General features: G+C 42.8%; 1 protein-coding gene across 4 annotated transcripts in view; it reads right to left on the bottom strand.

Moving 5' to 3' along the window:
• The window catches only part of UTRN (utrophin), a gene marked incomplete at its 5' end in the record, with an annotated part of 401,089 nt that overhangs the window by 362,816 nt on the left and 12,372 nt on the right, over window positions 1-25,901 (bottom strand). Inside the window, one exon of one of the 4 annotated variants that reach the window (XM_082306871.1) lies at window positions 2,359-2,452. The exons of the other annotated variants lie outside the window; for them this stretch is intronic. Within the exon in view, the coding sequence (XP_082162997.1) occupies window positions 2,359-2,452 (94 nt within the window). Of the gene's footprint in view, window positions 1-2,358; window positions 2,453-25,901 lie in introns of those variants that run through there. 4 annotated transcript variants of the gene reach the window in all.

The following is a 25,901-nucleotide window of genomic DNA, read 5'->3' as shown; positions in this document are numbered from 1 at the left end:
CAAGAAGCAGCCAGCCAACAAAACCAAAGCTGTACCTCTGCCGACACCACAGCATTTACAGGAAAACAAATCATCCCTAAACCTTCTAGGCAGAGCTGCACATGAGGTGCTTCTTAAACTTCTCAAAAGGCTCCCCGTTATTTGCATTTTGAATTCATGTGAAAAACGAAGGACATGAAGAAACGATTACACACACACCCCTCCCAACTTTTCCACCCCTTTTTTCCTCCTTGAATATTTCCAGTACTGCATCATTGAAAATTCTGTCCTCTCAGAGAAAGGCTCTTCCCTCCTCTCAGATTTAATTTATTTTACCTTCAGTTTTTCTTTCTCTTGTTTTCCTTTCCATGCCTCTCACCTTCTGCCTTTTTTCAGATTTTTTGCTCAGAGTGAGCGAGCAGGTAACAGTGTGTGAGACTGTCACTCTCCTGGAAAGCAAATCTACAGTCCTACACTTTATGAAGAGCTAGGAACATTATAATGCAAGTAATTTCATGGAAAAATCTTGGTGCTTGATTAAGAAAAATTATAATTGTAATATACCAGCCATGATATACATGCTTTTAAAAACAAAAGCTCTCAGTTCATAGGGAGTTAAACAGGCCTTAAGAAACAGTCACTAAGCACACTCTGCTCAATCATATAAAGCACCTGAGCAACCAAGTAACTGCTACTCAACTCAGAGATTTACACCTCAGCCTAGCCCCAGTTAGGGCAGGCACAGTCAGAGAAATCATCCACAGACACACAGATATCACCAAATATTATCTGTGTACACACACTGGCACTTACATGTTAAAAACACCCGAAGGACAGAGACAGAAAACCTCAAAGAGATTGACCTCCCCCCTGTTATCCCATAGATTAACATTTTAGAGGTTTTCCCAACTGCAGCGTTCATCAGTTAATTGCATGGCTGGTTATAACACTTGCCACAAGTTTATGCTCTTTAATATACAACGATAAAAGAAGAAAGGAAAAAAATCCAAGAAATAGTCCTAAAAAACCCACACCGACACACACAGAGCCAGAACAAACATTTTCCCTGAAAAATGGCCCAGGTTAAAAACCAAGCAAACTGATATTCTCCTACTTCTAACTTTCCAAGAGTGATCAATTGCAGCTGTACCTCGTTAGAAGGTTGAATATATGCAGATTTTGAAGAACACCAGATCTCTCCGACCTGTAATTTAGTGAGCTTTCCAGAGTCAGTCAAAAGCAACTCCACTCACATTACTGAGTTTTCTTGACATTTTTGTCAGTTTTAACAGAGTTCGGACTGCGCCATAAAGGAATAGTTTCTGCTCTCAACTATGCTGGCATATATCCAAGTCCACCTCATTGTTCTAGAAGCAAGCACACATGAGACCAGAGTCCCAGCCCATCATTTTATTCTAAAATTAGCCATTACACTGCTACATCTTAAGAGGATTTTTCGTTTCTCTTTCTAGAAACCCATATTCAGACTCCAGCTTTGTACCAAAAAAACCCACATCAAAAGTCAAGTCAAATGGACCAAATTCTGTACTGATCAGCAGGTTCTGCATCCATGAAGTTTTGACACCAATTCACAAAATAATCACCCCCCATCTGTCAATTACTGTATCTAAATAGCATGTTTACAGGTACTAGGAAACCTCAAATTGCCTTTACCATGCCAATCTAGCTTATTTGGCCCTGGTCACAAGACAGCAGAACAGTCAATCCATGAAATTTCAATTAGGACAGGTGGGGAAGCATAGCAGAAAGAAAAGGAAACATCCCCAATTTCTTCTCCTCCAAAGCACCCCTCCCCAAAAAATATTCTTTCCAACTTACAGGAGAACCCTGGAGATACCACCAAAATGGAAAAAAAAAAAAAAATTGTGAAAGGTGAAGGTGCTGTTATAAGTATATACATTGAAAAGTCCCAGAAGACACAGTAAGCAGAACTACAGAGAATAAAAACACAATTAAACACTGAAATCACCATAACTTCATGCCTAGTTTAAGACAATTAGGGTACTAAGACTTGCAATCAGACAGAAAAGCAATAAAACTTACGCCATGAAAAAGTTAACATGTTATAGGTGGAAGGGAAGCCCAAGACACAAGCGTTACCAAGAGGATCTTGCGGCTGGAGGTGTGACGCAGCCAGGGCTCGCAGAGCGCTTGCAATGGAGCAGCGCCACAGAAAACAGCCTTTCCCTGGGCTGTTTCCTGCCATGCCTTCCACAACCTGCTCCTGTTAGAGTCGGTAAACTAGAGCTAAGTTAAGAAAAGCAGCTTGCATCAGGTGTAGAAGATAAAAACAGACCCCACATGGCTGGATCCTTTTATCCACCACAGCCTTGAAAACATAGGTAAGCATGCACTCACCCAGCAGAGGGTAACAGGTCTGCCCATCAGTATCCCAAGGCGCAGCGACTTTGTACTTTTTCCACACAACTTTTTTGGCTGTTTGAACGCTCATGATCAAGCTCAGTCTTTGAAAAACAGGAAAGTGAAGATGCAGAGGAAGTGCACGCTAGTACCCGCGCAAGAACTGCATGCCGGGATTCGAGGGGGAGGGAAGCACTGGTTTTCCTCGGAGGGTTCGACACATTCAGCCACACAGTGACTGACAAAACCATTCAGGAAACAAACCTTTTAAAAGGCTGCATGTAAACAAGTAACAGACTTTAAGGTAATTGAGATTATTTTTTTCTTCTTTAAAAACAGATGAACATGCTGCTTTGCTACTTCTTATGAAAACAGAAGGACACTCCAGCTTTCAAAGCACTGGCAAGTTAAATTCTACGTACAGAAAGCAGGAAAGAAGGTGGCAATTTTCCTTTTCTGTTCAAATCAACCTCTCTGGTCAAATACCATACTCATTTTAAAAATCCCAAATATTTTTAGCATTTACTTTGCAAAAAGATTGCAGTCTTACCATAACACTTTTTCTACACGTTCTATAGAACATGAAACCAGAACAACTCTGCACGGTGAGCATCCACATCTTTCAATGGCCTTTCAAAAGAGCACAAGAAAATTTTAACACAAGATTTCGGCATAAACAGTTCTACAAATAAACCTCCATGTCAAAAATCATAAAAACTGCGATTAGGCATGCCATTTCCACTGTGCAGTAATTCCAAACGAGACAGACCACAGCCCAGTAAAGCAGAAGGTTAATAGCGCAAGGCTATAATAGCATCAGAGTTATTTTACAAGTGGGCCTTTAAACTGTGTTTACCACCGATACAGAAGGCGAATCCAATCCCTCGACCTGTTGCCAACTCTATAATCAAATTGAGAGGACTCCGAATTCTGTACTAATGAAAGACGTGCGATTCCAGATTACACACTTCAGGATATTGAACTGTACAGAATTCCAATAGTCACAAAAAAGTAATGCAAAAGGAGATATACACAGAAGTACAGGCGCTATGACCAGAAAGGAGCCGTATGCAGGAGAATTGGTTTCAAAAGCAGAGAGACAGATGCTATTTGATTTGTCTGTCTTGTTATATCATGCTATCAGACAACTGTTCTAAATACAGCTCTCCTCGCTCCATTAATATTCAGTTGGGACAGTTTACTGTGTTACATACCAGACAGACACTACTGGGCGGGGGGGGAGGTGTGCGGACAGAAATCAAGATAAGATTTTTCTTTAAATTTTACTGGGGGCAGGAGTTAGTCTTATTTTGGTTTGTGGGTTAGAGGTTTTTTTTCCAATTTTAAGAATTGCTCAAAGTTGAAGCCTGAAAGACACACAAAAGCCTGAAAGACGCACACAAAAGTTTCATTTCCCTGAATAAAGACAACCATACATTCAGGGGGCTAAACCAGACATCTGTATCCAAACATTTATGTGGATCACAGAAACAAGAGAAATGTGAAAAGGTAATAAAGTTTTAAAGCTAGGATTCCTATTTTAGAAGCAAACAAGGATGATGTATTTTGCCATAGCAAATACAAATATAAACCTTACCGTGCCAAGCACTTCACAAGCACACAACAAAAAGACACTGCCAACTCCGCCAAGCATACGATGACAATTAGCGGGCGGCCATGCACATACGCCAGAAGTCTTACCAACAGCACCTGAACTCCCTTTTTTCAGGTCTTGGCGAGACTGGTCTGCACTCCTCAAGAGTGCTCTCCTGTTGATCCAATACCTCATCTCACCTTGGTCCCTGCCACTCCAAGAGAAGGCCCATACACAAATGAATTAAGACTCTCTCCATCGGACACTTGCCAAGACTGAAGGATACATACAAGTTTCAGGAGTTAGCTAGTTTGTAACAACACTTCTGGGTTTCCCACTCCTCAATAAAGGAAGGGTGTGTGGTCAGTGAGAGCAGTTAGAGAAACACCAATCTCTCTGAGCCTCCACCAGTCTCTTGAACTTCAACATGAAGATATTAGAGGGGCTGAGGGAAACCACTCATTCACCAGAGAGCTTCCAGAGAACCGCAGCTCTCAAGCTCTGCCTCCCATCAGCAACTCCATCATGTACATCAGAGAAACCACTTTTCTCTAACAGCAAGTTTTACTTTGGAAATCCAACATTTCAGAATATATACTGAGAATATTTATTAACTTAATAAAGGGGAGGTTTTGCTTGGTTTTAATTTAAACATCTCTTACCTAAATGGAGATAGAATTATTAAAATCAATAAGTTTCATTTCAGAACCTATCTGCAAAGAAGTTAACTTTAGGATGGCAGGAATATTTTTTTTTTTAAGCTTAGTTTTTAAAAGTGAAGCTATGGCCTCTGCCAAAATCTAGAGTACTGAGCGTGAAATCCATGCATTAACCACAAAAGCTGATAAGCAAGAGAGAAATGGAAGCTTTTGGGGAAGTAATTTTCCAAGAAAGCAAAAAGAGGATTTTTTGCTTTTTCAAACAAACTCAAGAGTCCAACACACTAGCACAGTCTACCCATACACCCCTTCATTCATTAGGAGAAGATGATGGTCTTATTCCTACTACTACTAAATTCAATAGGCCATTTATTTAGCAGCTCTCTGACTGGAGTATGTGCTCTCTTTTATTCACTCTGGTGTTGACAGCAGTAATCAAATTTTGTACATACCACTGGCTCTATTATAGTTCAACAGCAGCTGGCTGGCTGCCTAGTCTTCTTATCATCATGTAAGATAAAAAGACCAGCCAAACAGACCAGCTGAAACTACAGTGGGAAGACAGAAGTAGAATGAAGCCTAAGTATTAGTCTAGAAAGTACAAATCACGTGGTTTTATGCTTGCCCATGTATTGCAACGCATGGAGAAGAACAAGGCTAGGCTCAACACATGACAAGCTTTAACAGTTTTCAGAAAGATGGGAGCTTAGATGGCAACTCAGTCCTTGTAGAAGAAAAGGTCTGAATGCCACACTTCATACAATAAACACTACCCATTAATAACTGAGTCCACGCAGCAGGGAACGGGAAAGTGAGAAAGCACAGAGGTAGGGGAAAAAAATTTAAAAAAACCACACAGAGAACTGTATCCGTTCATTTGAAGGTGAGCTCATAAATACCTAAGATCACTTCTCTATCGCAGCCCCAGCACGTATGAAGTCAGCAGTGGGTTCAAAGTAAAATTAAAGTTCACAGAGGCAAACAATAATGGGAGCGGAGGGCAACATCCTTTAATTATAAAAATCCCCTGTATGTAAGGCAGTCTAGAATGAGATTGGTTTCCATTTCTTCTTTGCCTTCTGGGAGCCTTCCAAGAGCCTTGAATGCCTTGACTCTGAGAAGAGGAAACTGGCTTCTTTTTCATCAGCCTCCCTCCTTCTAGCTTTGTTCCAAGTAGGCCCTGGTTAACCCTGCTCTGAACTTCCACTCTTCCAGACAAGTCTGCAGAGAAAGGCTTGTTTCATGGAGGAAGAAAAAACCAACCTAGAGGATTTCTTACAGGAGCAGAACAAGGAGATAGAGTTCCTCCTTCACCTTCCTTCTCCATCACTCATGAGCCAAGAGCCTTCTGCTTCCTAGAGGAGGAGCGCACTCTTCTGCAGGGTTCCTGCGTTACCCCTCTAGCCCTACCCTTTATAACACTGCTCTAATGAGCTTCTAGTTAAGTGCTTCTCATGCTGTGGGACATTAACACCCCGTAATTTTTTTCAGGATGTTTTATTTCACCACAACAACATGACAGGACCTTTTTTCACTGGCCTGACAAACATGGTTTGAATTAGCAGACCACACAATGCTTGCTTGAGCAAGCAAACAAGAGAGCTTAGAGGGCAATGCTACGCAGAAGGATGCTGAAAAGGCAACGACAGGAACTTAAACAGAAAGTAACATTTCAAGTGCCTGTTGCATTTTGACGGAAACTGGTCATTAATTTAACCCCTACTTCCAGGAAACCCAAAGCAACTTCAGATCGATAACAAAGAGTTTTTAGCATTTCTATTGAAACCTCCTTTCATACAGCAGGTTCATGTCAGCATGAAGCTTTCTCCTGAAAAGGGAATTAGCAGTACAGTAACTGCCCTCACTACTGTGGAAGAGGAACATAGTTTTGAGCATGGCAGCTGTTGGAGCACTGCAGTACGGATAACGCACAGATACTCTCTCAGTGCTCACACCAGCAGCTCCAATACCAAGCCCTTCCAGCATGCAGCGCTTCAGCCATGCTGCATTTGACACACACAGTTCTTGTAAAACAGCATGTCTGTGGCTGCTGCAAATAACCAACTGACTCATCCTGCAAAAGAAATAACAGCACCAACTGTAGATAACAAATTGTGACACCTTTCAAGAATCTCCACAATTTTAGTTACACTTTTTCAAGTTTCTCTTTTATCTTCAGGGGCGGGGGGATCCCTTTTTCTCTTGTATAGATACTGAAGGGAATATTTTGAATGTAAATACCGAGAAAACCTGTGGAGCACGTTATTCTTCCAAAAGTGTTGTTTACATTATAGTCGTACCTGTGAAACCGAACCACGACACAGAACCAGCACCCCCCTTTCACAAAACATCCTGGGCCACCTATTTCCAGCAGCCCAGAGGAGTGACAGCAGGTCCACAGGAGATGTAGGAGCCTTCTGCATTTTGCTTCTCATTTAAGATGCTGAGAACACCTTCTGAAAGAGGGTTCCTCCCCATTCATGGGCACCTTCATAAAACAAATCCCGATCAATCTATGACAGATGCATGGCTCAACGCTTGTGTGCTTGTATGCTGGGGTACAACGTCTGTATCAGTAGGAGCCCTGCACTGAGCCCCGAGTGGCAGCGTGCAAGCCCAAGCACAGGAGAGGGACCATCACCTCTGCCACCCCAGCCCCTCCAAGCAGCTATGCTGGTGGTTTACAGTTCTCAATACCACTTGCCCTGGCAGCAGGCATTGCCCTGCTTCAGTGGGACAGACTGGGGAGCCTGGGCTCAGCCCAGTGGCCAAGTGGCTGTGGCTGCTGGTGGGCAACTCCACCCAGGACAGAGCACTGCCCTCAGCACACCCTGCAGCATTGGGAACTGCTGCAGGAAAAGGCACTGCCTCCAAAACACATCTCGTTCGCCTGCCCTCCACGTGCCAGGATGCAATCCAAAGCTTGGGAAGCAATAGCTTCGGTAAGCATATGAATAAAACAGTTTACTTGTACCTTTTCCTGTCACTCATTTTGTCAATTATCAGTTTGCACCTCCAAGAACAGAAACATCTCAAAGCTTCTTTCTAAATCACACAGGGATTCCTTAGAAAGTGTCTTCTGATACATTCTTTTCAAACTAGAAGAGGTAGGCAGGAGGAATGGAAAACCTAGAGAATTTCATTCTTAATTGCAGTTATGTAGGTTGATTTAATTTTGAGCACACTTCCATAGGTATCCATTCTGGCTTATGTTAGTTAAATGTACTTCTGCTAACAATCTCTGGCCAGGGTACACACTAATAAAGAATAAGAACGATCCCCTCAACAGCAGAAGAGGAACCCAGAGCACTCCAAAGCCTGTATGTCAATATATCAAATACTTGGAGCCCCAAAGGGGACAGCTCCTGCGTGGAAGGAGTCTCTTCCTCCCTGTCCACCAGCTACAGCAGCAAAGTACTTAACCACCATCTGACTTTAAGTACCACAAAATGGGACAGAGGAGGAGCTAAAAGCTCTAGATGCAACTCTCCTACCCACTCCCTATACGTATATACACACACGCACTCTGAACAGCAACAGACCTTACTAAGCCAACAGGAGCAGCCAACCCTCCCAGCTCTCCCCACACAGACCAAGCAGGGCTGTGCGGAGGCACTGGGGTTTGCCTCAGGCTGGGCAGAGGGGAAGGAAAGCGCAGGAGGAAGCCTGGAGAGCAGCTCTGGAGCAAGCACATGGCCCTCTGCCTGCCAAAGCCTTCAGGCCTTCATTGAGGACGCCTCTACCAGCTAGTGCTGCAACCACAGCCTTCATCCTGAAAGCTAAAACCCTCATCTACTGCTGGGGGAGAAGGAGGGGAGATAATCACAGTTAAATTTATCACAGGCGCATTTCAACAGTGGCGCAGTCAGAGCGACGAGTGAGGCATTAGTGGTTAGCAGAGTGCCACCAACAACTGCAGCTTCAAACATCTAGAAGGTTGCTTTTCTTTTTTAATGCCCTGCGATAATGCATGGGTGATCAGATACCAGCCTCTAAGACATTAACTCTTCAGCTGTACCATTTAGAGCACACTATTTATTTGTGTACTGCCACTGCGGTGTCACAAGTATATATATTTATTACTAGTCTTTTTAAAATTAGCATTAAATTTCTCCCACCCAGACAGTCTACTTCCCTTCCCGTTTGCAACAATGTATTTTATTCATCCTTTTCCAAAACAAAAAGCCACAGAGGGCAAAGGGAGGGACAGCATTGTGGAGAGCTGCTCTGCCTTCTGCAGGAACTGTTTACAAAGTCCTTCGGACTTCCCACAGTCACCATGCTGGGGACACAGAGTTTTGCTCACCAGGAAAAGCCTGCATTGGGAGCCCCACATCTCCCCATTCCTTCCCTGAACAGCAAGAGTACTGCAGAGAGCTCCCTAAGATAAACAGGCTGTCTTTTCCTAGTCCAGAAAGGTAAAAGTCAGTAAGAAACTATCAGAGGCACCCTAAAACTAAGCCAAAAAAAAAAAAAAAGAGAGAGAAAAATCTGTTCCCTATGAGTATATAACTGACTGTAGGCAGCTCAGGGACAGCGTTCCTGCAGGCAGCTCCCTGTCCATTAGCACATTCTGACAAATACATATGAGAAGTTCAACTCGTTTGTGCTGACTGGAGTTAGTCTTTTAAGAATAAATACAGCAATTACAGAGAGAGGACAGAGTTACACATCCAAAACAAATGCATCTCCAGTTAAACTCTCCACTCCCCAGAGGATAAACCTGTCTCCTGCCAAGGACCCAAGGCAAGCATTTCTTTCTGAAATAGCATTGCTGTTAGAGTCAAAAAAAAAGCCCAAAAAACCAAAACATGCCTACTCAGCTCAGCACAGGAAGGCTGCGCTGGGTGTGCAGGACCCGGCACAGCGATGCAGTGCAGAGCCCAGGGGCACGCACCCAGCCCAGGTCCCGGAGCAGCACCGCGGCCCCTGGGGACCACGCGCTGCCCAGCCTGACGAGGGCGGGCATGGCACCGCACCGCTCCTCCTTCTGCACGATGCCAGAGACACACCTCAAAATTTTTCAAACTACAGAAAGCCCATCTTGAAATTACCTACTCTGCTATCACAGTATGAGGCTTCCATGAAAGACCCCTTTACCAAAAGAAAAAAAACACCCAAAAAACCCACACAAAACACACATTCCAGCTCAATCCTCTTCAAAGCCTCCAGCCAACTGCAGACTTACTATACCTCTTGTTAATTTGTCCCAATAGCTAAATTGCCCTTGCTGCTAAAAGCTTACACACCAATTCACAACCTTTAGCCATTGATCTCCTTTTAACAGCTACAGATTGCAAATCTTTGTGTGTTTGTTTAAGGTTGCCAAGACTGCAACAAGGCCAGAGAGAGTATATTTCAATAGATAATCCAACATCAGATGTTTTGGTAGGTATAACACTCTACAAAGACTGTATTTGAAAAAAAAAAAAAATCGTTGCACCACAGCTGTCAGATACTAGAAGTGCCTCATTAAAACTATTGTTAAAATTAATGGCCTCCTTTCTCGCCTTCCTCACCAATTAGCACAGCAAGAAAAAGAGTGAGGTACAACCATGTGCTTTGTTAAATATTGAACCTACTGGAACCTGCAAAATAACTGATTATTAAACTAGTCTGAGGCTGAGGTCAGTTCACAGAGGACCATCACGCAGCAGCTACGGCAACACAGAGCCACCACACTGCCCTGCCAACTAGCAGTGGGAATCAGATAACAACAAAGAGCAAAGCAACGAACAGCATCAGCCTGCTTTCTTAGGGCCACAGAAGCAGAATTAAAGCTCTCAGAGGGAGGGCTCTTCAGTTTAGCATTCCTGTGTATCAAGGGACTAGGAAAAGAGAAGAGTGTGTAAAAGAGACAAAGCACATGGCACAACTGAACTGTTACCTAGAGGGAGAAAAGACCCACACAACTAAACACAAAAAAAAAAAAAAGCCCCAAGACTCTCTAAAAGTAACCATACACACACTCCTCATAAGCAGAGATCCAACAGCAGTGAAGAGATAGGCGCGCATCCTTTCCCGAAGAAAGCACACCCTCTCAAGCCACCTGCCCAGGTTCCCAAGCAGAGGCTGGGGACCAGCCCAGCCCACACATCAGCTGAAGAGGTCAAGCAACAGCTGGGTTAGCAGGCACCTCACTCAGCTCCACACTAGCTAAGGAAAGCTCGCACAAACCACCAGCGTGTACCGTCAGTGGAGATGTGGCAGAAAGAGGACTAGGCAGTGGCAAGCAGCTGAGGGGCAGTAACTGATTCAATTTTGCAAGCCAGCAAAAGGCTGCGTGTTTACACCCTCACTTGTTTTCAAGAAATTTTCAGCGAGCTTTCTGTGCATATCCTTTGCATGCTTCTGCCAGGTCAAATGGAAAACACTGGGCTCAGTTATTCAAGCTCAAGTGTGCGGAGGAGTAATTACCAAAGCCCCACTGGACAGAAGGATTGCATTCTTTTATTCTTCAAATGCCACCACCCACTAAGATACCATAATAAAACTCCCAGAAACCTTCTAAGCAAAGCCAGCATACACTGTGCGAAGTTAGCCTGCAATCACACAGTACCTGTCTCAAAAACTCCATCTGTGCCTCTCGAAGTACTATGGTACAACGGTGAACTCTGCTACTGCTGCCACCACCAGTATGGCTTTTGTCACCAACAGAACTGAGCGTTAGTTGAATTTAAAGCTTAAACCATGTGAAGGTTGAGATAGAGGCCACAGGTACAGTAAGTTCCAAGAAGTCTTCCTGTGCAAGACTGGCAAATCACACACATTCCCAAGCCAGAAAAATGAAGCCCCGAAACACAATTCCTGCTTCACAATTACTTTAATGCAACACATGCAGCACAGCATTCCCATGTAAGTATTTAACGTCAACGATATACATATTTACTAGCTGATTTGAAAGCAATTTGAGGGTTAAAACCAGATGCACACAACCTTACTGAAGCATCACACCTTAAATTGAAGTGCGAGCAGGCACACAGTCTCATCCGCAGTGTGAAAAGCAGCTTTTCTGCTATTCATTCCCACACACACACACACACATTTTGTACTATTGGTTATGAAGCCATCTGACATTTACTGCAACAGCCTTACAACAGGCTCAAAATTTCACTTTACTTTTACAAAAACATTTTAAAGCTGAAGCCTTTAAATTCAAAGGGAAAAAAGCAAATTCTTAAGTGTCTTATCCCTCCCTTGTTTGATTAAACAATTACTGCTTTCATGTATTTTAAAAATATGTATATAGTGAGTACACTCACGATTATGAGTACATGAGTATGTAATGTAAGTAACTTTGAAGAAAAGTATTTACACCAAAGTGGATAGATTGAGATTCTGAAACACCACGCACCATCCTGTGTGTTCAGGACCCTCACTCCATTCAGCAGATGGGCTTTTATAACCCCACAAATCTCCCTAGCACACAAAGTGCTCCGAATGGCATACCATGTTTGCCAGTTTGTTCCTTACTTTGTCTTGTCCTTCCTACTACTCTACTGGCTTTTGTTCCTGCTACCAAGCACTGAGTAGGTTTTTCTCATAGGCTTATTTTCTTACTAGCTTAACTTCTTGTTCTTGAGCAGCAACAGGGTGCTACTGAAGAGCATGCCTCGTTTCTCTCTGCAGGCCTGTCAACACATACAGTCAAAAGCCACTTTAACTTCACAGAGCTAATACTGAGGCAAGTTGTATTAAGCTTGTTTAGAGGTGTACTTTTAAAAAAAAAAAAAGTCTTTATAGGTTGGTAAAACTCCAATACAAATAAAGGAGGAGGAGAAGAAGAACAACTAAACACAGAACAAGTTGTATGGCAGTTGTAATTCACTTAAACACTAGTGTGCAGCCCTCCGGGCTCTTTGTTACTCTGCCTTCAGCTTGCCCTAGATTTGAGCAGTTCTCTATAATACCTGTATTTAACCAGACATCAGACGGGGTTCATTACCAATAATTTAATATCTAACTGTAGTATTCCTACAGACAGTTGTACTGTCATATGTACTCTCATATAAACTTTTCTATTATTTATGCACAGTTCCCTCGTTCTAACTGTACTAGTTTAAGGCAGTTGTATGAATGAAGCATTATAAAACTTCATTGCTGGTTTGCCTTTTTTTTTTTTTTAACTTTGTACCATGATCATAGAATTAATCCTTTTTGTTTGTTTGTTTTCTTTAATCTGCTTGCAGGTGCTTTTGTTTGTTTGATTTTAAAATCACTTTGAGCTCTGACACATTCCAGTCCCTATAACAAAGTTTATCTCAAAAAAAAAAAAATCACTTTCTAATCACAAAAGTACTTCAGGTCAGCCACAGAAAAAAGTCAAACCCCCATTACATGCTGTCTTCATAAACATATTAAGGAAAAAAAGGGGATCCCCACAATAAAGACCTTTACAGCTTAGATTGTCAGATAAGCAAGGCAGTTTAGGAGAAGGGTGGCAAGGTTCAGAAACAGAACTTCATATAGATGCAATTAAATTGTTTGCAATGTTACTTAATAACATAAAAAACAACTATCTACCTTTGGTAAAACTTGTGCTACTGAGTGTATGCAATGCCCTGGGTCATTGGAAAGTAGCTCTAGTGTAGATGCAGCCAAGTGACCACAAAGAGTCAAGAAGCTACATTACCCAGCAGTTTTTAGAAATCTACTTTGACCCTAAATCCTTTACATCCAACTAATTGCTCCCAGCCCCGCTGTTTTCCACCACCTATCTTCCTCCTTGCTTGACTCCATATACTCAATTACTCCTCCTGCAAACAACAAAATCCTCATTACTGTTAGGGGAAAAAAAAATAATCAGCTCTCAAAGCAAGTCACAAGACAGTTCAGTCAGTCTTCTCACTCCCACATGATCATCAGGTGCTGTCACACCAATGACCTTGTACCTCTCGTTCCACCATAATTAACTTCATCTTCCTTGCCTTGTTCTACCCCTGAGCTACACAGCTCCCTCCATCGGGAGGGTCAAAATCAATGAGGCAGGCCAGTCCATTGCATCCCACTGAAGTGAGCATAAATCCCTACCAACACTGAAAATAAATCTTGCATGCACGAGACAAAACAGGGGGCATGCAGTATCAGGCAGCTGGGACAGAGGAGCAGCAGAGAACAGGACATGCCTGGGGTCAGCACCAGCTGTGACCACTGAACTCCTCCCACCAGCACACGAAAGCAGGTACGGGCAAACGTGAAGGGGGAGAACATCGCCACAATAAATCTAACTTGTACATGTCTCTATGATGGCATTTCAGCAGCCAGCTAGACATGACTCATAGCCACCCCCAATGCAAGATTTCTGGCTAAGCCCAGCTCAGCCACAGAGAGCTTTGCCAGCTCCATTTGACAAACAAGCCTAGAGAAGCATCCAGGGCCTGTCCCAGCCCTCACTGCCTCCCCTGAGAACTGGGTGATATTGCTGCAACACATTTCAAACTCTGTATTTCGGTATTTGGTAGAGAAGGACAGTACAAGCATATGTGTCCAGCTGTAGACAGCAAGAACTTTGCGACTACTATGGGACAGCCGGAGCGCCCCTCAGTGACTATCATGACCATTCATTCCAATCCCCACGCCCTCAACAGCCAGTTCCGGCCAAAACCACCAAGGGCATCTAATGATGTAGTTGGTTTGCCATTTGTTTCACTGCTTCAGAAAACCAGTCTCAACAACAGCCTACTTCCAAACTAAAACCACTGCTGCAACCAGGAAGTCTGCTGGGAAGCCGCGCCGGGGCAGCAGTGACGACAGGAGGGAATTCCTCACGTCTCGCTTCTGAGCCACGGCACCTGGCTGCAACCGATCCTACGGCCCACCCGTCCCTCAAAGCCCAAGGACGGATCACAGACAAAGTGAGCAGATGACAGAGCTTATTTGTGTGTTTTCCCCTCCCCTAAATCCCATCTTCTGTTACAGAAGAGAAGAGCCAAGAGATTTGTTATGATTTGGGAGGACACAAGGTGTAGTCAGGTTCTGCTGCTGCTGGGGAGCAGGAAGGTTCAAGCAGCAGCAGCAATCCCAAAACCACTCAGGGCTTGGGAGATAGAAATGGAGAAGTGAGCGCTTCCAGTCCAGCTCGCTGCTTACAGGAATTATACGGGGCTCCTGCGGGAATCAGAAGTTTCACAGCTTCACCTAGGCTTTTTTCTGAAGGTAAAAAGGTCAAACTTTATAATTAAGCTTCATGGCTAATACCCCTATAAAAATAAGGAAGTTTCCTTTTATTTGCTTCAACTTGCTCTACCCTAGCAGTTCCCATTCCAGCATGCTGGCAGTAGTCTATAATCACAGCCAGCTGCAACAGGCTTTCTTCACTATCCGTAAAAAATTTAACGGATATTAATTCCACACTAAAGACTGGTGTATCATCCTAGAAAAAGAAGGAAAAAAAACCAACACACTCATCAGGATAATGTTACGATGTTACAAAGGCTGGGTAAACATTGCAAGTACAAAATAGCAATCTCATCCACAACAACTTCACAGAAATGCAGCAGAAGTGTTTCAGCAATGCCGGCCTAAACAGAAGTTCTCGAAAGTTATTTTGGAATAAACCAAGTGTCTTTTAACATAACCCAGGTTAGAAAACATGCACTGCCACATCCCCTTCATCAAAAGATCTTCTACATGACAGCATGTAATATCCAAGTACCTTCTAACTAAGCGCTGCAGAGAGTTTAGCCCTCTACAGTCGCTCTCTCCTCCCTTTCTGGCTCTGGAACAGTGCAAACAGCGGCAAATGATAGACAAGGAAGGAGGGGGAGGGATGGATCACCACACATACACATCCCTTGTGTCTATATACAAAATCCAATACTGAAGTGGAAGCTAGGCAGACTAGAACAACTGTGGGTCTCATATTTGCATTAACAAGTTATTGCCAGACCTTTGACTAGGATTTATAAAGGATGCATGCAGGAAATGGAAGAAAAAAAATCATAAAGCAATTACCTCTTGTCTAAAAAGCTGGGCACATAGTGGTGAACTTACAATGGAGTACAAGCAGAAACCACAAGCAAACCATATACACGATGCTTAAAGGCTGAGTTAAATTTTGAGTTCAACAAAGCCAAGCTCACAGGAGCAAGCCCAGCACAGCCACCAGCACAGAACTGCACAAGCCTGCCCAGCTGGGTGGGGACCTCTTGCTAACAGGGAAACTAAGATTTTCCAACATATTCATGAAATCACCACTATCCCTGCTCATTCAGTCAAGCAATTCAAACACAACTTTCACACTTGCATGCACAAATAAGAAGGTAGACAGACCAGGAAGGAGACAGAAACATACGGAAGGACAGGAAAATATAGCTAGGAATTTCCAAATTCAGACCACCAAAAGAGACATAGTATATCTTGGAACAAGTAGAAAAACAATTACCAGCTTTTCTCCAGCAGAGTCGGAAGGAAGCAGTGAATTTACCTGCATCTCCAGAGTCCAGATGCCAATGTCCAGACATTGCATATATAACAGAGAAACTAATGGATATCAGAAAAGTAAGACACCCAGGAGAAACCTTGGGAATTAACCTTACCAAGCATGCAGAGTGGTTGAACTCAACATCCATAAATAGTTATGAGAAGTATTTGAGATTGCTTTTCATTTGAGATATCAGAGCTGGCCAGAAAGGGGGGCGAGTTGGGGGTGGAGGGGAAGCAGGAAAGAAGTGGCAATAAATATTATCCCACCGAGGCTGGATTTCTGAACTCCCTCAGTTGTTTGCCTGAGATGCACTCTTTCTTGTCTATACCTACTACATGCAGTCTCTGACCACATGAAGCTAGCATTCAGCAGCAAGAACATCTTCTGTCTACCACTTCTGTTCTGAATCTCTCTCTCCCCCTAATAAGCCTTTTTCTAGATGACACAGAAGATTTACCTTTAGCTTAGTTATGGCATTGCTTTTTAAAAATAAGTGAATAAGAGAGAATACATATTCTCCATACGGCATTCTTTCATTCCGGAGGAAAATATTCCAGTCACAACCTAGAAAACTACCATTCAAGTCCAAAGGTAAGCTCTGGAGGAGAAAAAAAGGAAAAAAAAAATCAGAAGACATTAGGGCAGTGTACACCAATTTTTATACCAAACTTCAGATGTTTTTAAAAAAAAGCAAAAAAGAAAATTACAAATCACCACATTTCTATTCATTGTTATCATTCAAGGTTTCCAACAGTCACATCTCCTATACCCCCAATGCTCAGGAGCCCCCCACACACAGTCTAGATGTGACAAGGAGGTAAATCCATCCTCTAAAAGCGGTCCGGCCGTGTCAATGATGCGCTCCCAAGCACGCACACATGCCCTTGCTGCTGGCTGCCTACAAGTCACCCTTGCTAGCTGGGGACCACGTGGGCTGGAGGTGGAAAAGCTGTCTCTGCCACCAGCTGGTATGGGGTGGGGGCTGGGGGTAAGGAGAGGCTGAAAGAACTCCCACCCCAGCACATGACGGAAGAAGCACAGACACGTGCTTTAGTACAAACTGAGGATTTACCATCCTCCCAAGCAACCAACTGGAAACACCTCATTAAAGACAGACTTCTAACAATCTCGGATCCGCACACCGCTGTATAATTATTCTCAACTTGAAAGGGCTGCATAATTTCTCATGAATTTCACAATTTCCAAATGGAAGTCCCAGAAGGGAATACACATACAGGTCTATGTATATATAGGTGTGCACAGGCATATACATCAACATATACTTCTGTCTCTCTTATCTTTAAGCACACACAGCAAAGATGACAAAAACCCAACCCCATTGCATCTTGTTCCATCACTTAAAAACACTGCCTTATTTTGTGGGGGTGCTTTTGCACAGCAGGAAGAAACATCCAAGCTAGAGGTGCGTAATTACATTTTTATTTACTTTACCATTCGTTTTATGAGCGGGAGGGGTAGGAACAGGAGCATTTTTTAAAATATGTCATTCCCCAAGGGCTGAAACTCATGAAACGTGTGTTTTCAGAAACAGCCTTTTCTTCCACAGAACTGTCTCCTCTCCATTCCCCAACCCTTACAGTAACTTCAGTGGGTACAACCCATCACCTTGCTTATCCCAGACAAATGCATGTAGTATTCAGTATTTTATTTGAGCCATTTCTGTCACTTAACTGCAATCTTGAGCCTTTCTCTCAAACAAAGTTAGTCATGGGTGACACCTACATACCCAGTTACTAGTTATAACAAAAAAAAAACAGTTATAGGAACATACTAATCTTTGAAAGCTCTGTCTTCTTTCAGTTTTGAAGGCATTAGTCCACATCCATAGTGAGAAAACAGAGACAGGAGCAGGAAGTCTGGATAAGATTTTTTTGTTTGTTTTCTTTTATGATTTGTTTGTTTTCTTGAAGAAGACTAGGCTATAGTGCTAAAGATCAAGGCTGATCTTCCTGGATGCTCTTGATATTTCTCCTGACAAAGGCACAGATCTGAGTTATAGATAATCTAAACATTACCTGCATCTGTCAAGCCCAATGTCTGTGACAATCAATACTGCAGAAGAGAGGTAAGACGACACCAATTTTACAGTTTTCCCTTCTGATTAAGAGAGAAGGAAAAAAACCACTGTTCTGCAGTATGATCAGGCCTCACCTGCAGAGAAAACAATTCCTTAAAAATCAATAGCTACCATTGTGATACGGTGACCCAAAATTATAATTATGGCATAAGGAGGTCTTTAACACTTCAAATTTCAGCTGGATGTGCATCCTAAGGAACACCCGTCCTTAACAGGATACAAGACCTGTTTGATAAGGTGGCTCTGATGTTAGGAGCTGCATAGGTTGAAAAACACAGTCAAGAAAAATGTTAAGCCTTTGAAATATACAGGGTCATTCACCGAAGGAACCCAAGAAACAGCACTCAGGCTGGTAACAGGGGAGATGAACAATTGCAAGCAGTGGGCTCTACTGACAGATTGCACCCAACTGACTTTAGGAGGTTTTTAAAGTGATTCAGTGGTCCAAGAAATTCCACCAACTGGCAACCAAGTTCAAGAAAACTAAACACATGGAAAGTTACAGCTGCTTCTTCACTTTTACCGTCTCTCAGCAGAAATAACTGTAAGAAATAAGGGGGGGGGGGGGGGGGGTGGTGACAAAGTAGTAGAGGGATGGAATAACACCACACTTAAGGGGGGGGGGGAACTTAGCCATACTAAACTTCAGTACCTAGATTAGATTTAACTACAAAACAAAACAAGGTGATTCTTAAATAATGAAGTGGATCCAAATTAGCAGGTATTTTAAACACACTACACATACACAGCTTCTATCAGCCAGTTCCATTGCCCAATACCTGCTAGACATACAAAGTGTTTAGTAAGCAGTTATGTTATGTGTAGAAACTGCCTTTTTTTTCCAGCCATTGTGCTTTTATATTAAGCTGGAAGAGGCTTCTAAGGCATTTCAAGCATTTCCACCTACTCCCCATTTTTATGCATCAACACTGATCCTCGTGGGCTAGAAAGCTTGCCAAGAAGTCATCTCTTGGGGTTAAATTTTAACAGACCATGTTATATCTGCATAGGTCTGGTTAATGAAGAAATGAATGGTGGAAGGTATAATATCCTGCCCTTCTGTCATGAATTTTAATTGCTTACAGACGGTTGAGCTTAGCCCTGCCTTCCCACCTGAAAAGATCTGCACAGATAATTTCTCCCTCAACCTTACATAGCACATTGCTGTGCCCATGAGTCACCTGCCATGCGTCCCGCAGTGGGTGAAGTGAAGCAGGGGGTCAGGTGTGACCCACGCACAGAGGAGCCGAGGTGGGTGCTAAGCTGGAATTACTCTGCCCTTACACAATTGAAGAATTCTACCTGGCAACGCCATGGCCGCCATAAATCAAGTCATTTCTAACAGCCAGCCCTGTTGTTCTGACTTTTACGATCCCCATCGCTCTTCTAGATTTGGAAAACTTTGTTCTTCAAAGTGAATTATTCCTCATCCCCAACGCGGGCTCCCACTCCATGCAGGCAGGTTGCCACAGGAGAACAAGGACATTCTAAGAGGAAAGTCAGCTGGGAAAAATTAAGGAAAGGAAGCCAGTGCTCTTCAAATCTCTCCATGAAATGAAGAATTTCACTTCAACTGGGAAGTGAGAACCTTTCCTTCTACAGCACATTAATGCCACAAACAACTCAGAACAGACCAACAGATTTATCAAAGCTGGGGTCAACTTGCAATTTATGAAAAACATTTAATAGAGGTCTACAAAATACAACTACTTGAATTTCAGTGAAACAGATATCCATTGGAGGAGGTACAAAGCTTTTCCCCTGTACAAGCAGTTTTTAAAATAAAGGTCTGATTGAATAAACAACAATCCATAACACAAGATGCCTTTGCAGAATCACACATTGCCAGATTCAACTCTCAACATCCTTATTCAGCACACTTTAGATGTGCTTTTTAGCATGTGCTTTTGCAAAGAAACCACTAACTTTGCATGGAGCAGCTTGCAAGATCCCGAGAGATTTTCTGCCAAACCTCCTCTACACTATGGTGTTAATTCACCATATAAATATTCAAAGATATTCTTGAGTAACTGCCGTAAGGGAACAGTCTCTTCTGTAGCTACAAGGCCACATCCATGCTTAGCTCACTGCACTAATGCTCTGCCCTAGGATGGAAATGCGAGGTCAGGTTCTACAATTTTCTTCTGAGAATTCAACAAAGTTCCACTAATACAGGGAAGAAAAAAAAAAAAAAAAAACACCAAGAAAAAGCAAGTGATATTGGTCATCCCAGGACATTTTTATCCCTTGTTATTTAGCTGCCTAGAATAAAGCAGAAACCCCAAAATTTTCCTTGTAGATGAAGCATAAAGCTCCCTTTGGCTACTGCTTCCACATTTTTTTACCCAACAATCCAAACACAGACCTGAAAAATTCAGGTCAGGATAAGTTTCTATATGAATAGTTGCAAGGGGACAGGTGGAAAGGCGACCACCCTACACTTCAAGAATCCCTCAAGTACTGACAAAAACACCAAAAGACCACCACAAGAGCTTATGATGTGACATCCTAGCTAAGCACGGAAGCTAAACAAGGCTAAAGATAGCCATCCACATCTTCCACAGCTGATGACCAGGTCAAGCACTATACACACATCAGCTCAAAGCTAAAATAAGTTTGGGAACAGGCAGACTTGTTTTACACTAAATACAGAGAGTCTGGGAGACAGGAGTAGGCACAAAGGAAAAAATGTACAATCAGATGCCATTTTGTTCACATTTTTCATCTGTTGTCAAGTGGCAAATCTCATTTTAGAATTAAAAAACAAGGAACTCAAGGCCAAGATAGTATTATGCACCATTATTTCACCTAGCTTTACATTAGATAAATATATTTTCCTTGAGGATGTCATTTTAAAAGTATTCTCTCTTGCATATATATTCTTACTTGAACAGGAATTTAAAATAAATCATCTTTTTCAAAATTAAATATGTGGTTATTCATATTTAATTTAGTTATTTTGAAATAGGACTTTAAGAAATTACTTAAAGCTGAGAGGACTTGTTTAACTAGTTCTGCTTATTATGAAAAAAGACAAATTATAATCACTGGATGAGGTCTTGGTAAGTTTTTAGCAAAGAAAAATCCACTCACCTTGTATTAATACACCACCCTTCATTATTGAGATATAATTAAACCTGCTTGCTCTCACTTTGCCAAAAGTGCAGAGCACTATTTTTGCACTGGAATGGGAAAGCAGCAGGTTACCTATTTATGTTACCGATACTTAAATAAAGAGCAGATGATTATTTGTAACAAGCTGGATGACTCTGGAAGACATGATCTGGCCAACCCACCCACTCCTCAGCTGTACTCTCATCATTCCAAGTGCTGCAGAAGGGGGTAGAAAAAAATGTCTAAAGACTGTTAAGGAAGGAATTCTATATATAATAAAAACTTCATCCTGTCCCCCTTGATTAAGATTGCCAAAGGATACCTTAGTTAAAAAATAGTAATTTAACCAGAAATTCTCTTTTGTTCCTGTTTTGTGCATTAATTGAATACTTACGTCTAAAAATAACAGTCTGCAAAATAGATTTTATAACTCTTAACTATATCCACCTTACACAGAAGGGGCACACTCTGTATCATACACTAATTCTCACTGAAATTAGATTTTACCATTTTCCAGACTTTCAAAGAAGGCTTTCGTGATACCTTGAGATTCCAAACTGCAGCAGAGTTCAATTTATTAATCCAAAAAGGACAGGAGTAAAAAGAAAGGGAAAAAATAGTATATTCTCTATTAAGTATGCCACAATACAGATACAAAGCAGATAAAAAGATGAGTCCCACACAATTCATACACATTATTTTTCCCCTACTTGCACCACACTGCATCCCAGATAATAGATCCAGATCAAAATCCATCCCAACAGCCACAGATTCTCACCAAGATCAAACAATTATTTTAATTGCTTTTAAAAGACTTCCAGTAACATTAGTTATCATAATTACAACTCATCTACTCTGTCAGCTGATAACCTTTTGGCTCTGCTAAATTCAGGAGAGCCAAGAATGTATTACTTCCTTTTCTTCATTGTACTGTAGATGAGAGTTGAGACCCAAATTTCTACAGCCTCTTTACATTTTTCTGGCAGCACAAGAGGTTCTTAATAGGATAGCGAGTTAAGGTCCTTTTCGAGTGCTGGAATAGTATGAAAGGAGCCTTATTGCAAATGAGAATACCAGGCAGACATAATATCTTATGAGGAACAAAAACCCTTTTTCTGCCTCCTGTCCTCAAATCACTAGAAGGAGAAAAACAATTGTGTGCATTTTGGTATAAAGGGAAAAAAAGTGTCAGTTTAGAGCACATAAGGACCCAAATCAATAAGAAAACAGACTTTTCAAACTCTAAGAAACAAGTATAAAGAGTTACAATTCATTTCACAATTTCTCTCTTCCTTCCCATACCCACACAAATTATGCAGAATACTTTCATAATCAGGGTACACTAGTCCTAGGCCACATAAATTTTTGTTTCAGATGACCACTACGGTACGTGAGCATCTTTCAGTGGTGCAGTACATCCGAAGAACTTATGTTCTTTAACCCCTTCCTTCTTTCCCCAAGCAGCAAAATGGGGTTCAACTGAACATGACATTTTCATGTATTTTTATTATATGGGGAGAGAAGTACAAGTTAAAGCCAGAGACTGCAGGACCAGAATAAGAAGCTATAACAAAAAGTGGCAAGAACTAGCATGGAAAATAAATAAATCAGCAAAACGCTTCTAAGCAGTCTTCACTTCTTGTAGTCAATTTATCTGAACATTATATAGACATTCACCGCCTGGCTAATGGTTTCTGCTCCATCCCAGCTCGCCCTGCCCAATGGCAGCAGGGCAGTGCTATGGAGGAAAGGATGCATCAGGACTTCAAAGGCAACAATCAGCAGCAAATTCCAAGCTTTAATTTTTTTCTGCCCAAATCACACTAGAACCAAAACCTCCATGCAAGTACATTACCCATCATGAGCTCCTTCTTCCTAGCCAGCTCCAGTGGCAAGATTTGCAGTGGATCTTATTTTCTCCAAAGGCTGTTCAACAGATTTGGACTAGTTCAGAGAGGACTTCACTGACAATCACAGGCTTCATCCTGAGCCTAAATTTAATCACCTAAACTAAGGCCACTAAATCCTTTACGGATGAATACAACAGCCCAAGACCTCCCCAACATCAGATTGGAAAGAGACAGAGAGTAAAAGCAAATTTGACATGCCTACAACAGGTCAGGGTTTCTGGGACCCTTCACTGCTTTCATGCCAGTTTCCTCAGTGCTAAAGGCACCCTGCCCAGTTAATAGACAAAGAAACCACTACATCATATGTGGTATTTTGCCCAGAACACCACAAATACATTGGCATTGAATTATGTTCACTACTCAGAGCCACAAACTATGAGATCCACCAGGTATTACATGCTCCTCTTCCTTTTCTACCCCAGTTCCTGTTGAAGAAAATTTATTCTGCCTCAGAAGTGGGCATTACATGCCAGAGTAATCCCTGACCTAACCCAGTAACCCCTAATTTAGATGTAGCATCAAGTGAATCAGTAAGAGACAGTTTCAAGAGCAACATTAAAGTAGCTCAAGAAGCAGGAGCTACTGCAATGTGAAAGTGCCCTGGAGCAGAAGTACCACACTCACATTCCTCTGTGGGGCAGGTACCTTCCTCAGCTGCACTTACTGACACAACGCACATCACGTGTGATTCCTGTGGGAACTTAGGAGCCTCAAATGACAGCAACCTCACCCAGGAAGTCACCAAGAACCAGACCTCAACTGCACCAACCACAGCATGCTGCATCGTTCACTTCATGTGATTGACTACACCATATAAATGAATGCAAAGCAGAGACCATAAAGCCAGGAGGCATTTGTCCAGAATAACCCTGCATAATGCCCCTACGAGCACACTTGCCACCTCAATGCCAGATGCCAGCTCGGGTACAGTGGTGCTCTAACGTGCTCTGTACCATGCATACCCTGCATGAGAGCTCAGCACCCACTGATAGCACCAGACAAACCCAGGAAACAGCTCTCCAAACATATCCCCCATGTTTCCTCCAGGCAAACATGAACTCAATTTCTTGTCAAAAGTATCCATCATTATCTATGTGGTGACATAATTCCCCTATATATACAGCCCTAAGATCCCCTTCTTTCTAGGCATCTCAATTATTTGGACTGTGACACTGACATAAATTTCAGGATCATCATCTCACCTGGGGTAAACAATCACAGCAATGAAATCCCTCTTTTTCCTGCAGTGGGTTTTTGTTCCCAAGTTTATCAGAACTGTCCCTGTACACAGGCCAGCGCCCCTGGCAGCACAAGGGCTGTTTATCATGATAATGCTACGTTCTTGCAACCATCAACAGGGGTAGTAGCCGGACGGCTGCTAATACCAGCAACGCAAGGGTTTGTTTTGCTTGTTTTATTTTTGGGAGGGAAAGGGAGAGCAACGCTCCTTTTCTCTAGCTCTTGACTGATGACCTTACAATGTCTTTCTCCTGGGAAAAATATCAAGGCTCACTGCAAGTCTGCTCTTCAGTTTAGACCAGCATCTTTCAGCACCAAGTTCTGGTACTGATGTCTCAGCGTCAGCTTCAGCAGAGGGACAAGCTTCTTAACTCCTTTTTTTCACATTAAGCCTTAGACACGGTCATCAAGCAGTACATCTCTAGTGCAGAAATGCTTACAAATGCTTTCTCCCTCAGAATGCATTGGGATTTGCCCGACTTATTAAGAAATGGCCTTAATGGTCTCTGGCCTCTCACACTCTTCCTGGCATGTTTTGTCACCACGCGATATGTCAGGAACGGGCCACATCTCGCCCTACGCTGCGGCCTGGTGCTTAGGGTAATGGTCAGTGGTTTGAACCCTTTGAAAATTTGAAGTGGCATGTCAAGAACGACAAGTCAGCATGAGGTCTCTAATTAAGAGGCAATTACAGGGAAGATGGGCATCACCCCAAGTCCTTCTCCCCGCCTCCTCCCACGACTGTGTTTTGGAAAAAGTGACCCCTGCACGCTTTTCACTGTGCTCGACGGCCAAGGCCCTGGGCACGGCACGGGACCTGGATGCTGCTGCACAGGCTTCAGCTGAGGAGAGGCCTAACAGCTCCCTCCAGCCACGCAGCGTTTCTGTACCCTTGCAAACCGCTCACCAACCTTAGCGGCGAACTGTAGCTGTTCAATTAGGTTTTGAGAAAGAGACCTTAAAATGTCTAGGCCCTCTGTAGATTGCTAAGGTCTCTTCGCCTACTCAGCTGCTCTGGTAGCAACAGGACCTGAAGTTTCTCATCAAGCACCCAAAACATTTTCTGATCTAGGCCCTAGTAGTAATGGCCCTCAGCTCATTTTCCACTGAGTTTCACTGTACAAATATTCATACAAGCACCTCTGCAAACAACTCTGTCTTCACCGGAGTTATCTTCTGTGAAGATGATCTAGAGCAGCAGCTAAATCCTCAAGGAATGCTTTTTTCCCCTCCCTGCAAATGCCTACCAGGCCAGGGAGGTGAAGCCAGAGAGACAGAGTTCAGCATAAAAAAAATGATTATGACATTTTCCACATGTTTCACTAGATTTTTAGATTATCTCATTGAACTGCCTTCTGTGCACAGCGCAGACAAGGTGCTGCCTAAAAAAACCAGGAGCCCAGGGGTCCCCAGGTGCCAGCACACAGCCCCGCCAGGCACCGGGACACGTCCCAGGGCAGCGGCAGCCAGCACTGCCGCTTCAGTCCTTCCACCCTTCCCT

This window comes from Platalea leucorodia, assembly GCF_965183815.1.
Source record: "Platalea leucorodia genome assembly, chromosome: 3".
NCBI classification, from domain to species: domain Eukaryota; kingdom Metazoa; phylum Chordata; class Aves; order Pelecaniformes; family Threskiornithidae; genus Platalea; species Platalea leucorodia.
The sequence above is the reverse complement of the archived record's forward strand: the minus strand, read 5'-3'. Positions and strand labels throughout refer to the sequence as shown.